The sequence below is a fragment of the Capsella rubella genome, unplaced genomic scaffold (genome assembly GCF_000375325.1).
Source record: "Capsella rubella cultivar Monte Gargano unplaced genomic scaffold, Caprub1_0 scaffold_1, whole genome shotgun sequence".
NCBI classification, from domain to species: Eukaryota; Viridiplantae; Streptophyta; class Magnoliopsida; order Brassicales; family Brassicaceae; genus Capsella; species Capsella rubella.
In genome coordinates this window covers 993,504-1,013,211 of record NW_006238923.1, presented here as the reverse complement: position 1 = coordinate 1,013,211, position 19,708 = coordinate 993,504, and the positions used below count along the sequence as shown (strand labels likewise).

At 37.9% G+C, this 19,708-nt stretch overlaps 5 protein-coding genes and 1 long non-coding RNA gene across 9 annotated transcripts; 4 read left to right on the top strand and 2 right to left on the bottom strand.

The window, feature by feature from the left end:
- The first annotated feature begins 264 nt into the window (after nucleotides 1-264).
- LOC17896973 (desmoplakin) lies at nucleotides 265-5,133 on the top strand. 3 transcript variants are annotated; one of them, XM_023789567.1, is made up of 13 exons: nucleotides 265-669; nucleotides 966-1,127; nucleotides 1,213-1,278; nucleotides 1,377-1,514; nucleotides 1,605-1,658; nucleotides 1,840-2,025; nucleotides 2,130-2,219; nucleotides 2,293-2,427; nucleotides 2,534-2,656; nucleotides 2,802-2,887; nucleotides 2,991-3,543; nucleotides 3,645-3,722; nucleotides 3,873-5,133. In XM_023789567.1, exons 1-13 carry the CDS (start codon nucleotides 505-507, stop codon nucleotides 5,034-5,036), a joined length of 3,000 nt encoding a protein of 999 aa, XP_023645335.1. In that variant the 5' UTR covers nucleotides 265-504; the 3' UTR covers nucleotides 5,037-5,133. The 3 variants fall into 3 exon arrangements, with proteins under 3 accessions (XP_023645335.1, XP_023645336.1, XP_023645337.1); XM_023789568.1 differs by having other exon boundaries at nucleotides 586-669; nucleotides 977-1,127; XM_023789569.1 differs by lacking the exon at nucleotides 265-669 and having other exon boundaries at nucleotides 1,010-1,127; nucleotides 1,213-1,273.
- Nucleotides 5,134-6,311: 1,178 nt separating this feature from the next.
- Nucleotides 6,312-7,205, top strand: LOC17898246 (protein E6). Its single transcript, XM_006304458.2, has one exon. It carries the CDS (start codon nucleotides 6,350-6,352, stop codon nucleotides 7,028-7,030), a length of 681 nt encoding a protein of 226 aa, XP_006304520.2. The 5' UTR covers nucleotides 6,312-6,349; the 3' UTR covers nucleotides 7,031-7,205.
- Nucleotides 7,206-7,287: 82 nt separating this feature from the next.
- On the bottom strand, nucleotides 7,288-8,538 carry LOC17897442 (uncharacterized protein At4g28440). Its single transcript, XM_006305691.2, has 2 exons — nucleotides 8,217-8,538; nucleotides 7,288-7,629 (listed from the first exon to the last, which is right to left on the bottom strand). The coding sequence occupies exons 1-2, from the start codon at nucleotides 8,464-8,466 to the stop codon at nucleotides 7,436-7,438; spliced, it is 444 nt and encodes a 147-aa protein (XP_006305753.1). The 5' UTR covers nucleotides 8,467-8,538; the 3' UTR covers nucleotides 7,288-7,435.
- A 434-nt stretch (nucleotides 8,539-8,972) lies between these two features.
- Nucleotides 8,973-9,874, top strand: LOC17896693 (ethylene-responsive transcription factor 10). The gene has a single exon (XM_006305994.2). The coding sequence runs from the start codon at nucleotides 8,994-8,996 to the stop codon at nucleotides 9,702-9,704; it is 711 nt and encodes a 236-aa protein (XP_006306056.1). The 5' UTR covers nucleotides 8,973-8,993; the 3' UTR covers nucleotides 9,705-9,874.
- Nucleotides 9,875-11,156: 1,282 nt separating this feature from the next.
- On the bottom strand, nucleotides 11,157-12,584 carry LOC17899485 (zinc finger CCCH domain-containing protein 2). Its single transcript, XM_006304418.2, has one exon. It carries the CDS (start codon nucleotides 12,537-12,539, stop codon nucleotides 11,355-11,357), a length of 1,185 nt encoding a protein of 394 aa, XP_006304480.1. The 5' UTR covers nucleotides 12,540-12,584; the 3' UTR covers nucleotides 11,157-11,354.
- Nucleotides 12,585-15,008: 2,424 nt separating this feature from the next.
- On the top strand, nucleotides 15,009-16,259 carry LOC111828674. 2 transcript variants are annotated; one of them, XR_002832475.1, is made up of 3 exons: nucleotides 15,009-15,147; nucleotides 15,584-15,642; nucleotides 15,818-16,259. It is a non-coding gene; the product is annotated as an uncharacterized LOC111828674 (long non-coding RNA). The 2 variants fall into 2 exon arrangements; XR_002832476.1 differs by having other exon boundaries at nucleotides 15,137-15,205.
- Nucleotides 16,260-19,708: the final 3,449 nt, after the last annotated feature.

Sequence of the window (19,708 nt, the reverse complement as noted above, 5' to 3'; positions counted from 1 at the left end):
GACAAAAACACAATGGGCTTTATGGAAAAAAAAAAACACAATGGCTCAGGACCATCAAAAAGATTTGACCTAAGATCTGGTCTCAGGTCACTCTGGGGTGAGAAAACCTGGAAAAGCTTTATGGGCTTACACTTATGGGCCTTCGATTGATATGAACCAATAAAATTGTTGGGCTTATTATATTATCCCTAAGTTTTGTTTTTGTTTTTATAATAAAACTCAGTTAAGAAAACTGCACTTGCTAAAATAAAACTTTTGTTTTAGTCAGTCGGCTGAGAAACATTATAACCTTCGAAGATCTCTCGACTCTCTCTCTGTCTGTCTCTCCCCAAGTTCAAATCTTTTCTTTTAGTATCTTACGGTACTTCTTCAAGTTTACGACTTTATTTATTCTGTAAATTAATCCGACTCGTAGACGATCGGAGCAAACCCATTGTGAATTTGGAACGAAGATACTGAGTGACTCATCACTAGGAAGAAAGGAGAGGCCTTTGGGGTTTTTATATGGCGGAGTCGGGTCGGGCCGTCCAATTGGTTTACGTCGATGAGAATGGGAAGTTGAAGACGGACCCAGAAGCCATCGGCGCTCTTCAGAAGCTTAAGGGTCCTGTCGCTGTTGTTTCTCTCTTTGGTAAAGCTCTCCAGGGCAAGAGTTTCATCTGGAATCAGGTTTCTTTTCTTTTTTTACTTTGATTGAGGGTTTACGGCTGCTTTCGTTTCTGGGTTCTTTGTTTTGTGCTCTTGGTGGATAAAAGACAATGCTTTTGGCTGTCATGATGATTCTGATGATGTAAGGGAAGTCTGGTTCTTAATTTGTGGAAAATGTCTGGTTTATTTCTGCAAAATTTCTTTTTTTTCTAGGATAAATTTGTATTTGGCAAAATTATATTCCTCTCTCTGTCTTACGGTTATTGTATTTTTAAGCTGCGAATGTCTGTGTCTGTTTTTTTAATGTTGATCTGTAGCTTCTTAGCAGGAGCATTGGATTTGAAGTTCAAACTCTTCACAGGCCATGCGCCGGAGATATATGGATGTGGATTGAGCCGGTGAAGAGGATTTCTGAAGATGGCACCGAATATAATCTAGTGTTACTCGATGTTGAAGAGGAAGGGTCAAAGGGTATACAGGTCAGTTTTCCTTTATCTTATCAAAGATTCAAGTATTTTAAAGAAGAAGCAGTCTCATCAAGAGTTCATTGATTTCATATGTTAGGCTACACGCAACAGCCAGATATTTTCCTTGGCGATCCTCCTATCAAGCGTGTTTATCTATGGTCCGGTAAATATATTTATGACTGATTTTTCTTTTTGAGTAAGTTTTTCTGAACACACACTTAGTGTTTTGTATAATGACACAAATGTTGCCTCATGTTTCAGACACTTGGTGTAAATGACATTGCACTTGATCTCTCTTGTCTACTTGAGATTAGTAATCACGACCATGTTGGAGAAGCGAAGGGCAATACATTTTCCGTGCTTGGGCAGTTCTCTCCCATCTTTGTTCAACTTATGACGGTGATAATTTTCCCTTACCCTTTTCTTTTCAGGGTTGAGAGTCAGCTATTCTGGATGTTTGTCAACGATTTTTAACTTCTCTGTTATCAGGATATTAACTCAGAAGCAGTGGAAAGTGGAGAAGATGTAACGAAGAATAACAAAGTGGGTTAATCCTCTCCCTGTCTTTCCTAAGATTTTATTTTGAATCCGAGAAATTAGTTTTTATAAATACCACTAGTGCATCTCTCTGGCCTAGTATGGTCAGTAAAGCTATATCAGATATTTTACTATGTTTTGTTCTTTCCTCGTCACCAATAAAACTTGTTTGCGTTTTTGTAAATAGTGTGAAAATCTCCGGCCCCAGTTTCTCTATGGAATCAAATCCCTTCTGAAGTTTGTTTCTGAGAGAGTAAGGCCTAAGCAGAGAAGTGGTACCATCGTCACAGGGCCGCCTCTTGCTAGTTTTACAAAGTCTTTCTCAGAAAATGTTAACAACAATGTCGTGCCTAGAATTTCTTCTTTATGGCAGGTAATTACCGATCTAACCAAAGTGCAAAGTTTTATTTCTGTGTTTCTCATCAAATTTATATGTCTTGGATTTAACATGTTCCGATGCATCATCTGTATTCGCAGTCTGTAGAGGAACTAGAAGGTCGCAAGGCCCGTGATACAGCAACTGAGGTATACATGTCGTCTTTGAAGTGTTCAGAGACTCCTGACGAAGTAAGTTTTGACTCATGTAACATGTAGCTATCACTTAGATGCCGTAGTAAGATAAACTGTCAAACATGTGCAGTCAATGCTGCTAGAAGCACACAATAAGGCGGTTATCAAAGCTTTGACCGCGTTTTGTGAATCTTCCATTGGAAACACCGAAGTAAAACAGAAATACAAACGAGAACTTTGGAGTTTCTTTGCAAAGGCGCTTGAGGTCATTTCCCTCTGTCTCTCTCTCTTTTTCCTATCTATACAGTTTTGTCTATATGCCAACTATTGTTTTGAGGCTATTTTGCTGATTGGTTTTTTTGTGCGTTTAGGATCACAAGCGAGTGGCAAATATAGAGGCTTATTCGAGATGTTGTAGTGCTATAGAAGATATGGGCAAGAAACTATGGGCATTGCCTTGTTCACATGATGCTAATATAGGCGATATGATAAAGGTTTGGTTCCTTTTGTTTCTTCTTAAAGCTAAATTGCCATCACAATTTAGACACAATAAAGAATAAAGCAGAGCGACCCTTAGTCATTAGTCATTGAAGCAAGTCTTGTTTTCATAACTAACATTTTCTAATTTGTATGAAACAGGCCCTTGACAGCGCTGTTGCTGAGTATGAAGAATCTATCAATGGTCCTATGAAGTGGCAGAAGCTGTCGTCCTTTTTGAGAAAGAGGTTTTTATTATGTTTATCTAACTCTTGCAAATTGAAAACTAACCTTTCAATATTAACGTTTGACTACATGGAAATATAACCTTTCTCATCATTTAATTTACAGTATACAGGACATTCTCGTTCATCGCAGAGGGAATCAAATGGATGAACTTCTTTCTGAGAACTCCAAACTCAAGTTGCAGCATCATTCGATGGAAAATGCAATAGATTTGCTCAAGAAACAGCTTGAAGGAGGAGAGAAAATGAAAAAGGAATATCAGAAAAGTTACGAGGGCGCCATTGATGACATGAATAAGCTCTCAGATCAATTCAAACATCGGATTCATGACCTGGAAAGTAAGTGTAAGTCAATACACAATGACCACTCAAACCTCATGGAGGTCCTGGGGTCCGCAAGACTTGAGGCTTCTGAGTGGAAACGTAAGTATGAGGAGACTTTGGATGAGAATAGCGTGAGCAACAATCAATTAGGGGTAGATGCGTCAATCACTAGGTGCAGTAATAAGTCAATTGATTGGAAAATTAAATACGAGAATACTGTTAGTGAGCAAAAAGCTGCTTTGGAGAAAATAGCAGCAATGGAGGAGAGGTTGAAGAAAACTTCTGCCACGGAAGATGGCATTAAAGATGAATTCTCCCTTGTTTTGGGGGAAAAGGTTAGCCTTTCTTATTTCAATTAAAAGCTATCATCGCACACAACAGCTTAATAGATAGCCAATTTCACAGTCAACTGACTCTTATTCTTGGTCACTGATAGGAGAAGGTAATCACTGAGAAAGCTGCTAAGATTGTGACTTTGGAGCAGCAATTAGCCTCTATGCGTTCAGAATTAAAGGTGCTCTTCCAAGATTAGAGTCCCTTTTCATCTCTTAAGATTCTTGTTTATTACTGTGTTAATCTTTGTGAAAAGACCTTAACGAGCTCATTAAAAACAGCTTCATTGGCCTCTATGTGTACCACGTCTTGTGACCTTTGTTCTTTGCAGAAAAGTAAACTGAAGGTGGACGAATGTTCTTCAGAAGCAAAAGACTTGAGGGTTCAAATTTCGGCTCTGAATGCGAAGTATGAATCTGTGAAATCCGCAGCTGAATTGCTTGAAGCTGAGACACAGATGTTAAAGCGAGAGAAAGATGAATTGGAGAAGAAGCATCATTCACATTTAAAAGATGTGGAAAGTGAGGCTTTAGCAGCTAAGAAACTTGTGGATTCATTGAGAATGGAAGCTGAAGCAGCTCGAAACAGTGAGAACAAACTTCAGACATCATTGGTTGAGAAAGGCATTGAAGTTGATCAAGCTAAGAGCCGTATCGAAGATCTTGAAAAAATCTACTTGAAACTCAATAGTGGGGAAAGTGAAGCTTCAACATCTAAGAAACTATTGGACTCAATGAAAATGGAATTGGAAGCATCCAAGAAGAATGAGAACAAACTCCAGACATTGTTGGAGGATAGATGCATTGAAATCAACCGAGCTAAGAATCGAATTGAAGAACTTGAAAGAGTCTGCTTGAAGCTAAAAGATGCGGAAAGGGAGGCTGCAATAGCTAAAGAACAAGTGAGTTCGATGAAAATGGATGTGGAAACCGTGCGGAGCAATGAAAACAAACTCCAAATGTCTTTGCAGGAAAAAAGCATCGAAATGGATAGAGCTAAGGGACTAATCGAGGATCTGGAGAGGCAAAAGATGGAACTTTCTGAAACGTTGGAGATGAGAGCGAAACAAAACGAAGAGTCGGTTTCTGAATGGCAGAGAGTCATCAATGCGGAGAAGGCAAAAAAAATGCGGGTGAATTTGATGGAGAAAGAAGACTCTTTTATGGCCTGGGATGAAGCAACACCGCTGCACCGTGCAAAGCGTTTGAAGGTAGAAACAGCAATAAACTGGTCAGGTTCAGATTTCTCGCGAGAGAAGGAAGAAGATTCGGCTGCACAGGAGAGCAGGAAAGGTATGACAATGACCCCGAGAAGATGCACGAGCACGGAAGCTGGGGTGTCTTCTTCAAATGGGACGGATCATTCGAAATACACGATGAAGAAGCTGAGAAGTGAGATACTGGAACATGGGTTTGGGGCAGAGTTGGTAGGGTTAAAGAATCCAAGAAAGAGAGACTTGGTACAGCTCTACGAACGTACGGTTTTGCGAAAGTGAGATGTAAAAACATGAAACAAGGTCAAGTTTCTTGTTCTTGGAACATTTTGTAGAATTCTTTCTTGCTGCTTCTTTAATGAAAATAGTAAATTCTTCACTCGGGAGTTTTACAGACTCCCAGTAAACAACAGCGGCGTTTGAGTCCGTTTTGAAAAAATAAGTCAACAACTGCTGTTACTTGACGGTACTGTCAGCCATGACGTGTTTAAGTGCGAGGCTTTTAGAAATTGGGCCAAGGCTCTGATTACATGGGCTTTATAAAACAAATTTTTGGAGATCATAAGAAGACACTGTTTGGTTCACATTTTTTTTTTTTTTTTTTTGTTCAACATTTTGTTCACATTTAATTGCTGATTTACTCAATAATTTAAAAAATGATATGCCTGATTTTTCCTTGGTTCAACTTTAGAAAAAAAGGAAATATTACATTTAGATATGTTTTCACAGACAAGTTTAAAAAAAAAAAAAAAAAAAAAAAAGAGAGAAATAATTTGCGACAATTACGGACAAAAAAAGCTGAGGTAACTTGGTTTCCACACTAAGCAATAGTCGTTGAGAGAAGCATCATGGATTCATGGTGGCCATGGTGGGGGTCCCAAAACTCTTAATATTAAAAGGAATTGTTGCTTTATTTCTCTCTTTATGTTAAAATGTCTCTAAACGAAACAACTATCAATTCTATCAATCTCGTTTCTTCTTCCCAAAAGTACTGTTTTTTTTTTCTTTTTTTCAATCTTTTCTTTACAATTGAAACCTTAAAACGCATGTGAACTCGGGTCCAGTAAATCATAAAATCTACTAAGAACATAATAACTTGTGATGATATCTATAAGTATATGCTTTGCTACCACAAAATATGAGTTAATTTTTTTTTTTTTTTTTTGACCAAAAAAATATGAGTTAATTTATGTTCCTCAGTTTTCAACAAAACTCAACAACCAACCAAATTAGTGAGAAAAAGTAAAGTCAAAAGAACCGTATAAACTGTACATTATTAATGTCTTGGGTGCTTCTCTTTTTTTTGACCAACAAAAGACAACGTATAACTAACAAATGCTAAATACTAAATCTATCTCTCGATTTATGAGACAAGAAGACCCACTTTCTTAAATTTTGTACCTTTTCAATCTCTTTATTTTTAAATCACTCGCCGCGAATGACGTATGTCCCTCCTCAATCCTCGCATGTTTGCTCGGCCCCTTTTAAACTACTTCTTCTTCTTGATACTCTATTTATATACATTAACTCATTCTCCCACTAAACTACATCTCTCAATTCCTTTAGTCTTTTACTCTTTTACTCTCTCTTCTCTGATGATGGCTTCATCTGCTCTGAAACCCATTTTTTGTTTCATTGCTGTTTTTTGCTTCCTTGTCCATAACGTAGAAGCTAGAGATGGTAAGCTCTTCTTTAGCAAGTTCACTCACCTAGACCGTCCTAACAACAAAGAGGTGGCTCTATCTCCAGCTCCTGCTCCTGGACTTTCCCAAGATAATGGAAGACTCGGAGACGGGCATTTCGGGGCAGGTTCCGGTATGATTCCTCAAACCAAAGAGTCATGGCCGGTCTCATCTACTACTACTACTACTACAGATGAAGATTTTGAAAAATTGATGGCCACATTTGACGAAGAAAAGAACAACAAGTTACCAGAGGCATTTGAGGAAGAAGAAGAAGAATCCCAAGATCCGGCAGATCTCAATGAGCAAAAGGATAAGTCTAGCAACAACAACAATGGATATACTTACACTACTAACAACAACTATGATCATAACAGAAGAGGTTACGGTAATGAACAAGAAAGGCAAGGGATGAGTGATACAAGGTTTATGGAGAACGGTAAGTACTTCTACGACAGAAGGGGTAGCAATTCTGAAAACACTCCTAGTCGCGGGTACGACAATGCGAGAGGAAACGATCATCCCAACGAGTTTGACACTATGGAGGAATACTACAAGAGCTTGGATGGTAGTCAAGAGGAGTATGAGCCTTAGAAAAAACTGGTATTTTGAGAAAACAAAACACCTTGTGGAGTAAATTGAGAATTCTCCATCTACATGTCTTTTATGAAAAGTGACAACTAAAAACACTTTAAAGTTATATAGATCAAAGTTGTGAGTTATGTTTATTTTCACATTTAATGTTTATCTTAAGCTCAATTTTACGACCACAGTAGTGACTAGTGAGCGTGTGTTAAGAATTAAATGATAAGACCAATACCAATTAATCAACAAGCTCTGAGGCAAAGATAAATGAGAAATATCCAGAAACTATTCAGAAATATCCAAAGAGAGAGATTACACGATCCAATATCACAATTAATCCAACCTCACTAGAGAGAGAGAGAGCTCTCTGAAAAGTTAAACTAATACCGAAAGAAGCAGAGACAGACTCGGGTTTCAGTCACGAAAAGGTACGTTGACCACTTCATACTCGATCAGGGAGAGATTGTTGCCGCGATTAACCTCAAAGGGAGCAGGGTTCGTGACTTCAATGAGTCCCCATTTGTCAACACCCATTCTCATTGTGTCCTTGAACAAATCAATCCTCGCATTCCTCAGAATAACCGTTGCTCCAGTCTTCATCAGATCAACTACACATTTGCAAACCCAAAAGAGGATATATATCATTAGTACCTCCAACAAAGTTCCATTATCACGAAAGAGGTTAATGTAAATGTCACATATTGCAGAACATAATGGACACATCAATCAAGTTTAAACATATACTCCTGTTCAACAATAGACTGAGTCATAAGCAAAACACGAACTGAAAATTGTAAACTTTATCATCAAACTCGTAGCCTTATTCGAGAACGTTTCTCAAACCACTATTGTAGTTTGCAAAAATATGAACAATGAAGAGACAAAGACAGTGAAAACAGAGAGAAAAATCTGTGCTCTACCCTACAGTTCTATAACACCATTGACAGCTCTTCACAAACACAGAGATTACAAACCATAAATAAAAGTTGCAAGTAGTTTCAACAAAGGCTTCAAAAGCTGACAATTTCACTCACTCGTAGTTTTCATATAACCTTTAAAAACACAACAGAGACATAATGCAAAAAAGTGAACGCCTTTAAGCTAGAGAAACGAGACCTAAAGCTAATCAAGAGAGCCGAAACGTAAAGACTAAAGCTTTGAACTTGTGGGTGTGTAGGAAAAATAGATCCGTTACCTTGATCGTTGCGAGCAGTGAAAAGTATGCAACCAGTATCGTCGCCGATAAGACACTCAGCCATACGAGAAGAGCGGGTTTGCTTGGTGAGCGAGCTTTTACGAGCGGCCGCTTTGACGGGCTTCGATTCAACGACTTTGACGGTCAGATTATGGCCGCTGGTTCCTGGTTTGAGCTGATCCACCTTCACAAACACTGGTTTCCGCTTAGGCACACTCGCCGCCGCTTCTGCACTCGCCGCCGTCGACATAGCGTAATTTGGATCCTTAGGGTTTTCTTACAAAAATCGATAACTTTGGAGTTGGATTTGTGACTAGGGTTTCGATTCTTCACAATGGTATTTAAACTAGCAACGTGTGGTGTGTGTAGGCAGCTCTGCAAAGACGAGTAAGATTTTCTTCTGAATCAGTGAGATTTTTACACGTAGATATAACGTTTTCACAAAATGAAATCTTAGCCGTGGCTAATTGTGAACTCATTTTCAAAAGTATACCACCAATGTGATCAAGATTTATTTTGTATTAAGATTCAAAGATGGCGTTACATATTGATTGAGTTCTTGATTATATATTGTTAAAGCCCAAGTGCCAAAAAAGCCCATTAAGGCACAACCAAAGTCAGAGCGCAGTAAACCGGTACGATAATTAGGGCAAACCTGGCTGACGTTTCTTTCTCACTCTATCCTTTCGTTGGAGTTTACGTCACTTGTGTATATATGTAACCCATGCTTGACTCTCCACTTGATAAAATATTATCCGCTCCCAACAACAACAAAAAATGACTCCACAACATGACCAAGAGAATGGAACTGGCGGCGCCGCCGACAGCAGAGAGAAGATCCAGGAAGAGAATCTACCTGGTGCCGCCGACAGCGGAGAAAAGATCCAGGAAGAGAATGTAACTGCTGGTGACGCCGACGGCAAAGAGAAGATCAACGAAGTGAATGCAACTGGTGCTACCGACGGCGGAGAAAAGATCGAGGAAGAGAAGGAGGTGCGTTACCGTGGAGTGAGGAAGAGACCATGGGGAAGATACGCGGCGGAGATCCGTGATCCGAGAAAGAAGAAGCGAGTCTGGCTCGGGACATTTGACACAGCGGAAGAAGCAGCCAGAGCCTACGACTCCGCCTCAAGAGAGTTTCGTGGCGCCAACGCAATAACCAACTTCCCTCTCGCAGTCGCAGGAGACGGTGGGAGTGCTTCTCTGACGCCAGTGAACAACACCGTTCCCTTAACGGAGAGTGAGATGACGTTTTTGCTCGGTTCTTATGACGTTTTATCCCCTGCCGCAGTTGCTGGATTTTGGAGAAATATTCCGGATGCTATTGAGCTGAAAGATGAGCTGGTTTTTCCAGGAGGGTTTGAACCACAAGACATGGGTTTCAGTATTGGTCTTGAGACCCCCTGGGATTTCGAGCAGGAGCCGGAGCCGGAGCCGTCATCTGCCGTGGAATATGAGGTGAATCTCGACCTTAACTTAGGTCCCTAGATGTTAATTTGATATTAACAGTTATCCTTTGTATCAGTTCGGAGAATTCAGTTCTGTCTGTTCCTTTTGTCTGTACTTTTCTTGTATGGCTCTTCTTTCTGTCTGTGCTATGCTTCTATTGGTAGATTAAATGTTAAAGATGAAGCGATAATAGATGTATGGTTTTATCATTGGTCTCCCCCTTTTCAGAATGCATGTATCTTTTAAGACGACTTCTTTATCCTAAGTCCAAACCATTGGACTTTGTGTTGATCGGGTGATGAGGTATTGGTGTCAGGTAGGTGGAACTGTGCTTTACGCCGTCTACAATGACACGTCCAACAACAAAACGTATCTGTCTCACTTCTTGTCTTTTACTAAAGATCAGGCTCTCTCACGTTGCAGCGACATTCACACTTTTCACACAAACACCCCTTTGCCTTTATAGTTTCTCTTTTGCTATAAGAAAAATGTTCAATCAAATGAAAAGAACAAATACTAATAATTGTGAAAATGAAAATGAAAATGAAAATGATAAAATGTTTAGTATTACTACAATAACAAACCAATCCAAATTCGAGAGTTCTCTTCACAAAAGAAACATCGAGCGTCTCTAACACATCATGACAATATGTATAGGTATACGTATATATGTTTGTGTGGTTTCATCTCTATTCTCTATGTAATCTATGTTTATAGGCAATGATGACTAGAATCCACAAAAAGGAATATACATGTTCGTAGCTCCCATACATGCATGTATGTGCCTCATATAAATATAATGCACTGGACACGTCTCAATCTGTACATATGTCAATCACATACACATATATGCCTCCTATGAAAACTAACTGCTTTCGTGTGGTGTCCAACAAAGAACAATTGGAGAACTTGTCATAGATCGTTTATTATAAATAAGGATCGATGTAATATCAATCTTAGTGGAGTCGTTATACAAATATTATTCTCGCCTACCAGCACAACCATAACATAACACGTTTCAGGGTGAGAGAGACGGAATAATTCGAGAATTTTACATACATATCTTCGTTCATTTATTCATAAAAAACATAACACGTTCGAGAACGAGATTAACATTACCGAGAATTTAGATTCTATTCAATGGTTTTCACCCATTCTCGTTTTTAAAACCTACAACTGTGTAACGAGAAAACGTCATATGTATGGTTAATTCAATGATACTTATTACATAATACAGCATTATATAAATGAACTACTAAGAAAATCCATCCGTTAAAATCTTAAAATTACATGAAAACGGTGAAAATTCCGAATCCATAGTTAAAAGATCTAACAAACAACATATAGATTAAAAGAGACAATAATATATAGAATTGGATCTCACAATATCATAATCATGCACAAGCAAAGATATTATTACAAGTTCAACATAACATATTATTCGGTAAAAATCTCATTGAAAAGGATAAAAATCTAAGAAATAAAAAACAATACACAAAGACACTTCTTAATTAGCTTTCGTGGAAATTCGTAAAACAAAAATCCTTGAAAAAAATTTGAACAACAATCTTCTCCAAATTTGACCAAACCGGTACGAACCGGTTATTTCCCATATGATTCATAATGAATCGTGATTAAAACTCTTCCACCGAAATTTACAACTCAAGTCAGATCTCCACCGTCAGTCAATCAAGTCAAGAGATCATTGACCCATCCTAGATCAGGGTCACCACAAGAACCATCCTCAAAGCTTGTCTTGTCCCTAACCGTCGTGAAATCGTTGTTCATTTGCCTCCGTCGAGGAGTGAACTCATCGCCGAAGAAGTTTGCAGGAGACGAGGTGGTTAGGTAACTTGGAGTAGAAGGCGAAAGAGAAAATTGCAGAGGACTACTTGGTTGCTGTTGTTGGAGATGGAGACGCTGATTGCTCAAACCGCAGGAAGAGGCAAACGCTGCAGCCGCTGCGGAAACAGGTGTTGTAACCGGCGAGGAGGTACCCACCTGTAACGCTTCCACCAGGCTCATCGAATCCAAGGAATTCACCAGCTCGCTCAAAACGTCTTTATAGTTAACTGAACCAGCGGCCGCAGCGGCAGAAACGGCGGAGGCGGCGCGGTTTCTCAACCGTGAAAAAGCAGCGGCTTTGTGAGCGGGAGACATAGGTGGAGACAGAGACGGAGAACGAGAGAGATGAGACAAATTACCCAAAAGAGTGCTCGTCGGAGAGCTGCTACAGAACAAGCAACACGGATTCTTCGCGGCTGGAGACGGCGACCCTGAGCCGCCTGAAACGTTTTCAGGGGGAAGAACCCTAAGCTGACGTGGCGAATGGGCAAAGAAACAAACCTTTCTTTTGCAGTGTTTACCGTCTTTACAAGCTTCAGTACGGTAACGAATCGGGTGGAGCCAACACTCAAAGACACCATGAGCAAACTCACAGTCATCTCCACGGCTACAGTCACCACTACGGCGAAACTCGGGACAAACCTCACCGGAGTATTGAAAGCGACGAGGATCACGACGGCGAGCTTTCTCGCCTGGATGAGCAAAAGGACAATCAGTCCAATCGTGGCTTCGGCTACGAGTGCAACGTCGGATCTTGAATTCAAACATCCTGAAATGATCACTTGCGTAAGGATCATCAGAGTCGGAATCATAACAATACTCTTTAATCTCCCTGTTGTTGTTGTTGTTGTCTTCGTCTTCCTCATGTTCAGATGTGATTTTGTTGCTTTTGTTCCAGTTGTGTTTACGCGGCGAACGAGGGGATGAAGAATCAGACGCCGGGAAACTCTTGGACGATAAAAGAAGCTTCCTCGGAGGGATCTCCACCGTTGGTTTCCTCATCTGATGTTCCGTACAAACGACATCCATGATGAAATCTAAGCTGTCTTTGTGTTTGTGTGATGTTTGTTTTGGTTTTGGAGAGATGGATGAGTGTAAGATGAAGGATGGGATATATTGTGGCGTATATATATACGGGATTGAGTATTAGATACAGACACGGGAATAAGTTAAAAACGTATATTTAAAATATTGGTTTAGTTTTTGGATTATATACATTGAATATGTATTTTGATGAGATGTAAGAAGAAGACAAGAGAAGAAAAGTGGAAAGGAGTCGTGTGAGAGGGTATGGGGGAGAGGGTTCGTGGCGAGACGAGAGAAGAGTGTGAGAGAGGTCTCATGCAAAGAAGCAGGAGCTGCCTTGCTCTCCTTGCTTCAGACCTAACACATGTGCCTATGTTTTCATCATCATCTCTTTCTCTCTCTCTACCTTATCAAATTATCCATAAATATAATTTTATTCTAAATTTTTTTTTGTTAGGTAAAAGTATACATTATAATTATTGAAAGTAAGGAGAAACAAAACAACCACAAATTAGTTATAAACTATGAATTTGGCTTGTAGTTTGTTTACCAAATACTCTTTTCATGACTTCTATACCAAAAATAAGTAAAATTTATATATTGACCCCAAAATCTAATATATAATTTTGAATACAAAACAATTAAATATGTAAACAATTAAAACGATAAGCATTTGAAGTAGTATGTCTTCCTTATTTAAAAATTACACAATTTGAAGCAGTTTTACTTAATTTTCTTATATTATTCTGTAATATTCATCTTTTCTTCTTTAGTATATTTGGGATATTCTTAACAAAGTAGCATATATAAGTTGTAGGTTAATATGAAAAGTAATTAATTGGTAGAAACATTAAATTTAGTTCATCCTTTCGGATAGGTTTGTATGATACAACAATAATACAATCGCATAATTAGCCTGAATATTTAGATCTTACATACAACGAATCTAAGAAGACTTTACAACACAGAAAGGATATACACGAGATTTTTGAAAAAATACAAAGGAAGTATCACAAAATACGTTTTTCTATTTTGTACGCCAATTATCAGGGGATAACAAGTGATTTAATTTTAATATTTTTTCTTTTCTAGTAATGTATCTAACAAAAACTGGTGCATGTGTATGTACAAGTGTCACGTTTTCCATTGGTTGCGTGGCTCTGAACGGATGGAAGCAAAGACATTTTTGGTTTCTACCTTCACAAGACTTCAACTCATCATAAAATTGATACTTTATAAAAACTATTATGCCCAAATTGAATTTAAAGAATAAATCAAGTCCGAATATGTGTTTTCATTTGGAATTGGATAGAATCACGACAAAGAACAAATATACAAAATGAAAGCGGTAATTTACATTTAGAGAATAAACGACAAATTAGAAAAAAAAAACATTATCTCGACGGCAACATCGTTTTTCTTATTTCCAAAACGTTATAGCTAGTTTAAGGTTTTTGAGTAAGTTCAATGTTTTTGGACTGTTATTTTCATTCTTGGTATCTAAACTGTGGGGGATGTCCGTACGTACGTCATTGTTCCACATAATCCAGAGCTTCTCTCAATTTCTGCTCAAGTGTTCTACATTGAACGATTTGGTTGTTTAGATTCATCTTGTACCCGATATTTCGACGTTATATATATGAAAATCTTTTTTTTTTTTAATTTAGTTTTCAAAAGGTATTGTTTTCTTGAAAAATGCAAGAACATGAACCACAAATTTATATATAGTATCAAAAATAAAACTTTTTGGATTTTTTTCTTGAACAAACTAGAAAAACTTTTGGATGTATTACACATAATTCACATAAATTGTTTTCTTTCTTCTCTTCGGAGTGTTTTTCAGAAAATGTAATTGCGAGATTGGTTTTTCATACATGGATATTATAGTTATTTTTCCCCGGCCCATGAAATCTACCCAGTATTATCATAAAATTTGTTTTTTTGATATGATTACTCACTATATTTTGCTAATTTCTTTTAATGATTTTTACTATAATTTTACAAAATTAGGTATGAATCATTCTATGTATACTAAGAGATCTTAAATATTTTATTGATATGCTAATCATTATATTTTTATTGATATGCTAATCATTATATTTTTAAAGAAAAATATATTTATGTTTAGTCAATTTTGTTAGATTTTTATATTGTATCTTTTTAAAAAAGAATTCCTGTAATTATAAATTACTTAATTAACTGATTAAATATTTTTAACCAAAAATTAAACTTAAAACAAAACTATTTGATCGGTTTCCCAATTTGGAGGGGGTAATTTACTAATTCCATATTTCAATAATAAATTTTACATCTTACATATGTTAAACTATATTAATTAATATCTATATTTTGACTTTTGAATTAGACATATAGATGCATATGTAAATATATGTAGGCATACAAAGGCATATTACCTGTTTTTATTTAATTTGTAGTGCAGGATATTTCCAACAAGTATTAGATACATATAAATATGCCATCATTATTAGCCAGTTAACATAAATATTTTTAGTACAATAGTTATATAGCTCTGTCAACCTCACCTTCTCTAGTCTTTGAGTCTTCGTCACCAATACCATTTTTACGCCGTTGTCACTAATAAACTGCATCGGTGAGGTTTGAGCCAATTTCACCAATGCCTCTATCTTCTTCTTTTTTGTTGAATATACGTACGTACATCTTTCTGTTTGGTCTTTTTGGTATTTTTATTTAGAAACGAAAACATATAGATTGATCGATCAAGGTGATTATTGAGAAAACTTGTCTTATAGCTGGTGTCGTTTAATTGTGGGTTTCATAACCAAATGCACCAGCACTGCTCATCTTAGCTAAGACTGATCTCCCATGTTTTTATTTCTTTTGGGCAAGGCATGTCCCTTTTTTGCTGGTTTATAATATATTTCTGTAAGTAAATTACAAACACTATAATTTCATTAGTGATATCTACGTTTCATATTCAAACTGAAGACAAGTGTTCTAATGAAAAAATATTGTAAACCCATATGATTTTTTCTCTTTTGAGACTAAATTTGATATATATATTGCAGATGGATGACACCGATAGTAGACGAGACATAGTCAACCGCAGACTTCGATTTATTTTCATGTGAGTGTTTGTGTTTTACTAAAACAGTCGACTCATTTCTTTACAAAGATATCTAGATACTTAGTATATTAATCATATATATACTCTATAATAATGTTTTAGATTAGTGAATTTATATTTATACTTATGATTTGCCAAGCATGACTCTCATTATATACTACTCTATATATGGCAGGGTGTTCACGGGAGGAGTGTACTCAATAGTGATGCATTCCCTGATTATCATTGCATACACCTTGATAAATGTTCATATTATCTATAATTATGGCTTTTATGACGACGTGTTTGGCTATGTATCTGGGATCTTCATGATGTACATCTTTGGGTTCATATTTGAAATCAAGTTCAGACAGTCTAACAAGCCGTTGGAAGCCATGGTTGTGGAATATTCCGGCAATTTTGGGGCATTTATCCTCCTACTCCCCCTCATATTAGCGACACCCATCGATAATGTTATGATTTTTATCAATATATATGTTGGGGTAGTATTTGGGCTTTGGTGTCTCTTTATATTTCTTGCTGTAATTGCATACGACCACCTACAAGAGTATGACCCTTTATTTCAACCACTTGTTTAGGATCCAGATCAACATAATAAACCTCTTCTTTTTTTTCAATGTGAGTAGCTAGAGACGAAACAGATCAAATTAAGAAAGAAGTAGAAATTAAATTAATGTGAGCACTGCTAGAAATAGAAGTATAAGAACAAATATTCCACAAATCTCTGATTCACAAATCTCTGATTCACAAAATTGTAAACTAAGTATGATTTAAACACCTGTACTAATAATCAAATCAAATTTTGACTATTGAGCAACAAGCTTATGAAAGTGAAATGCTTAGCCAACTGTAAAACACTGTCTAGAGCCAAATTAAATGCTAAGAAAAAATCGCAAAGTCGTCACTGATATATAACTTTTGCCAGATTGGGTTAGAGCTAGGACGTGGTTGTAATAAAGTCTTGAAAGAGAGAGGAAGAAGAAATCTGTTGTTCGTAGACAATGCTTTCATTTCAAGCAGAAGAAGCGTAATTGTTGAATGTGATTTTTTGGATGCAATAGAATCTGCATTTAGGGTTCTGTATAGTAGCTTGCCACATGAAATCTGAAAAGTATTAAGGCCTCATCATTCTCGTTGCGCCTTAAAGTTGATTATTGATACCGTGATACGATATGTTATTGAGAACCTACCAATTCTAAAGAATCTCAACATACCTATATTTTATATTTTTTTTAGCGCAAATTGATTTAGAATGTCAATTACAATTCAACCCTGAAAGCAAGTTAGGTTTTTCTTTCTTCCAAATACCATAATCTCCAAGTGTTATTTTAAAATTTTCATCAAAATAAAGAAGGAATTAATATTTTGTTCAAATTAAGATTCTGGTACTGTCGTAGATCCAAACGACAAGGAGACAAACGTATATAGGGTATATATAGCTGACCGTACGTACGTAAACACATAATTAACCACCAAGCTATAAATTATAAACATGATCTAGATCACTACTATTGCCGCTTCCACGTCATCCTCTCGGCGGCAACATCTGGTACACCAGCGTTGTACACCTTCAATGCTTAGGATGATCACTATTACACCGGTTGTGAACGAGACAGCAAAAACCCACGGGCCAGTAAAGTAGATAACCACTCCTAGAGCCAGAAACCCACAAAATAGACTAAGCCATTCCAAATTTCTAGCCGAAGTGGGCTTAGATACATAGGAGGCGATGAGATGTAAAGTTCCGTATGCAACAAGCAAGACAAAGAAGGGGTACGCGAGATAAATGTCAAATCCGCAGAGCAACTTTATGAGACTTGTTTTGATGATGGAAAGAAGTTGGTGTGGAGAGAAACCACCACCTGTTGGTTTTTTCTGATCCTTCTGGGATTCGATGAGGTATTTATTGTATGGGCACGAAGAGTATCGTGCTACTGATAGCCCATCGGAGAAACTCATGAGCTCGAACTGCCAAGTTCATGTTGGATAATTCCAAGTGACTTGGGGAGCAAGTCAAGGGATTCACAAACATGATCTAGATAAGGGCAAGTTATTTAGATAAGGCTTTGTGTTGTTTTCCTAATCTAATTAGGACTAAGGTGTTGTCTTGGTTCTATAAATACTAAGCTTGTGAAGAGATGTTTCACAAGACTTGAGAGAGATTTAGTTTTTGAGTAGTTTTCTAAATCAATAAGAAAGGTTGTTCTTATATTTCTCAAGCACATATAAACTTAGATTTGGTATTAGAGCAAGGTTCTCTTTTGATCAAGAAGGAGACTTGATCACAAAGCTTTGTCACCAAGATGAGAGACAACAATCCGCAACCTCGCACCAAGGACCTTAGCTCACCATCAATTCATTGTCCAATGTTAACGGCAACGAACTACACGGTTTGGGCAATGAGGATGAAGGTGTTACTTCGAGTCAGCGAAGTATGGGAAACAATAGAACCCGGTTCTGAGGACGTTAAGAAGAACGATGTGGCAACCGCTCTATTGTTTCAATCAATTCCTGAGACTTTGATCTTACATATTGGAGATCAAAACTCGGCAAAGAACATGTGGGAAGCTGTTAAGTCTCGTCACCAAGGAGCAGACCGTGTGAAAGACGCAAGGCTCCAGACTCTCAAGGCAGAACTCGATCGACTTCACATGGGAGATGCTGAATCGGTAGACGAGTTTGCAGGGAAGATGTCAGGCCTTGCAGCTCAATCCGCTTCACTAGGAGAAACCCTTGATGAAGTAAAGCTAGTGAAACAGTTTTTAGCAGGACTTCCGGAGAGGTTCATTCACATTGTCGCTTCCCTTGAGCAAGTTCTTGACTTAAACACAACAAGCTTTGAAGATATCGTGGGAAGAATCAAAGCTTATGAAGATCGAGTTACAAAGGCGACCAGAAGTAGTGACGATCAAGGTAAACTGATGTTTACAAACACATCTAACAATCGTGGAGGCCATGGTGGGTCTCGCGGAGGATCTAGAGGTAGAGGAAGAGGTGGAAGAGGCGGTAGAGGCAGTGGTCGAGGGAGATCTAATGGCCAAAACCAAAACCAAGGAGAAGAAACCACGGAGAATCCAAAACCTAAGAAAGATCTATCCAAAATAATTTGTTGGAGATGTGATAAACCGGGACATTATGCAAACAATTGTCCCAACAAACAAACGCAACATCAACAAGCCAACTTAAACGAGACACATGAGGCCGATGCTCTCTACGTTCATGAGGTGGTGTTCTTAAACGAAGACAAAGTGATTCCAAAGAATTTTGATATCAACAAAGGCGATGCAAGTGTTTGGTATTTGGATAACGGAGCAAGTAACCACATGTCGGGGAACAAGAGCTACTTTTGTAGTTTAGATGAGAGAGTTAAAGGGAAAGTAAGATTTGGTGATGGCTCTTATGTTGACATTGTTGGGAAGGGTACAATTAACTTTGTGTGCAAGACAGGGGAGGTGAGAGCACTCAAAGAAATTTACTATATTCCCAGCCTAAAACACAACATATTGAGTCTTGGACAAGCAACTGAAGCCGGGTGTGAAGTTCTCATGCGAGGAGACTTCTTGACATTAAAAGACCCGTGTGGAAGGCTGCTTGTAAGAATCACAAGATCACCAAATCGTCTCTATAAAACACCCATGGAAATTAGTAATTCTCCTATGTGTTTACAACTCGATGGTGATGAAACTACATGGAGATGGCATGCTCGGCTGGGACATGTGAGCTTTGGTGTTATGAATAACATGGTACAAAAGGAGATGGTTGTGGGAATGCCGAAAGTGATACATGAGAAGGATGTATGCGAGGTGTGCTTAGCCGGGAAACAAACAAGAAGCTCTTTCCCGACTAAAACCAGTTTTCGTGCATCACAAGCATTGGAGTTGATCCATGGAGATTTGTGTGGTCCGATTTCACCACCAACACCAGCTAACAATCGTTATGTTTTTGTCTTGATTGATGATTTCTCTAGGTACATGTGGACGATGTTACTACGAGAAAAGAGTGAAGCGTTTGATCGATTTAAGCGTTTTAAAGGTGTTGTTGAAAAACAAACCGGTTTGGCCATCAA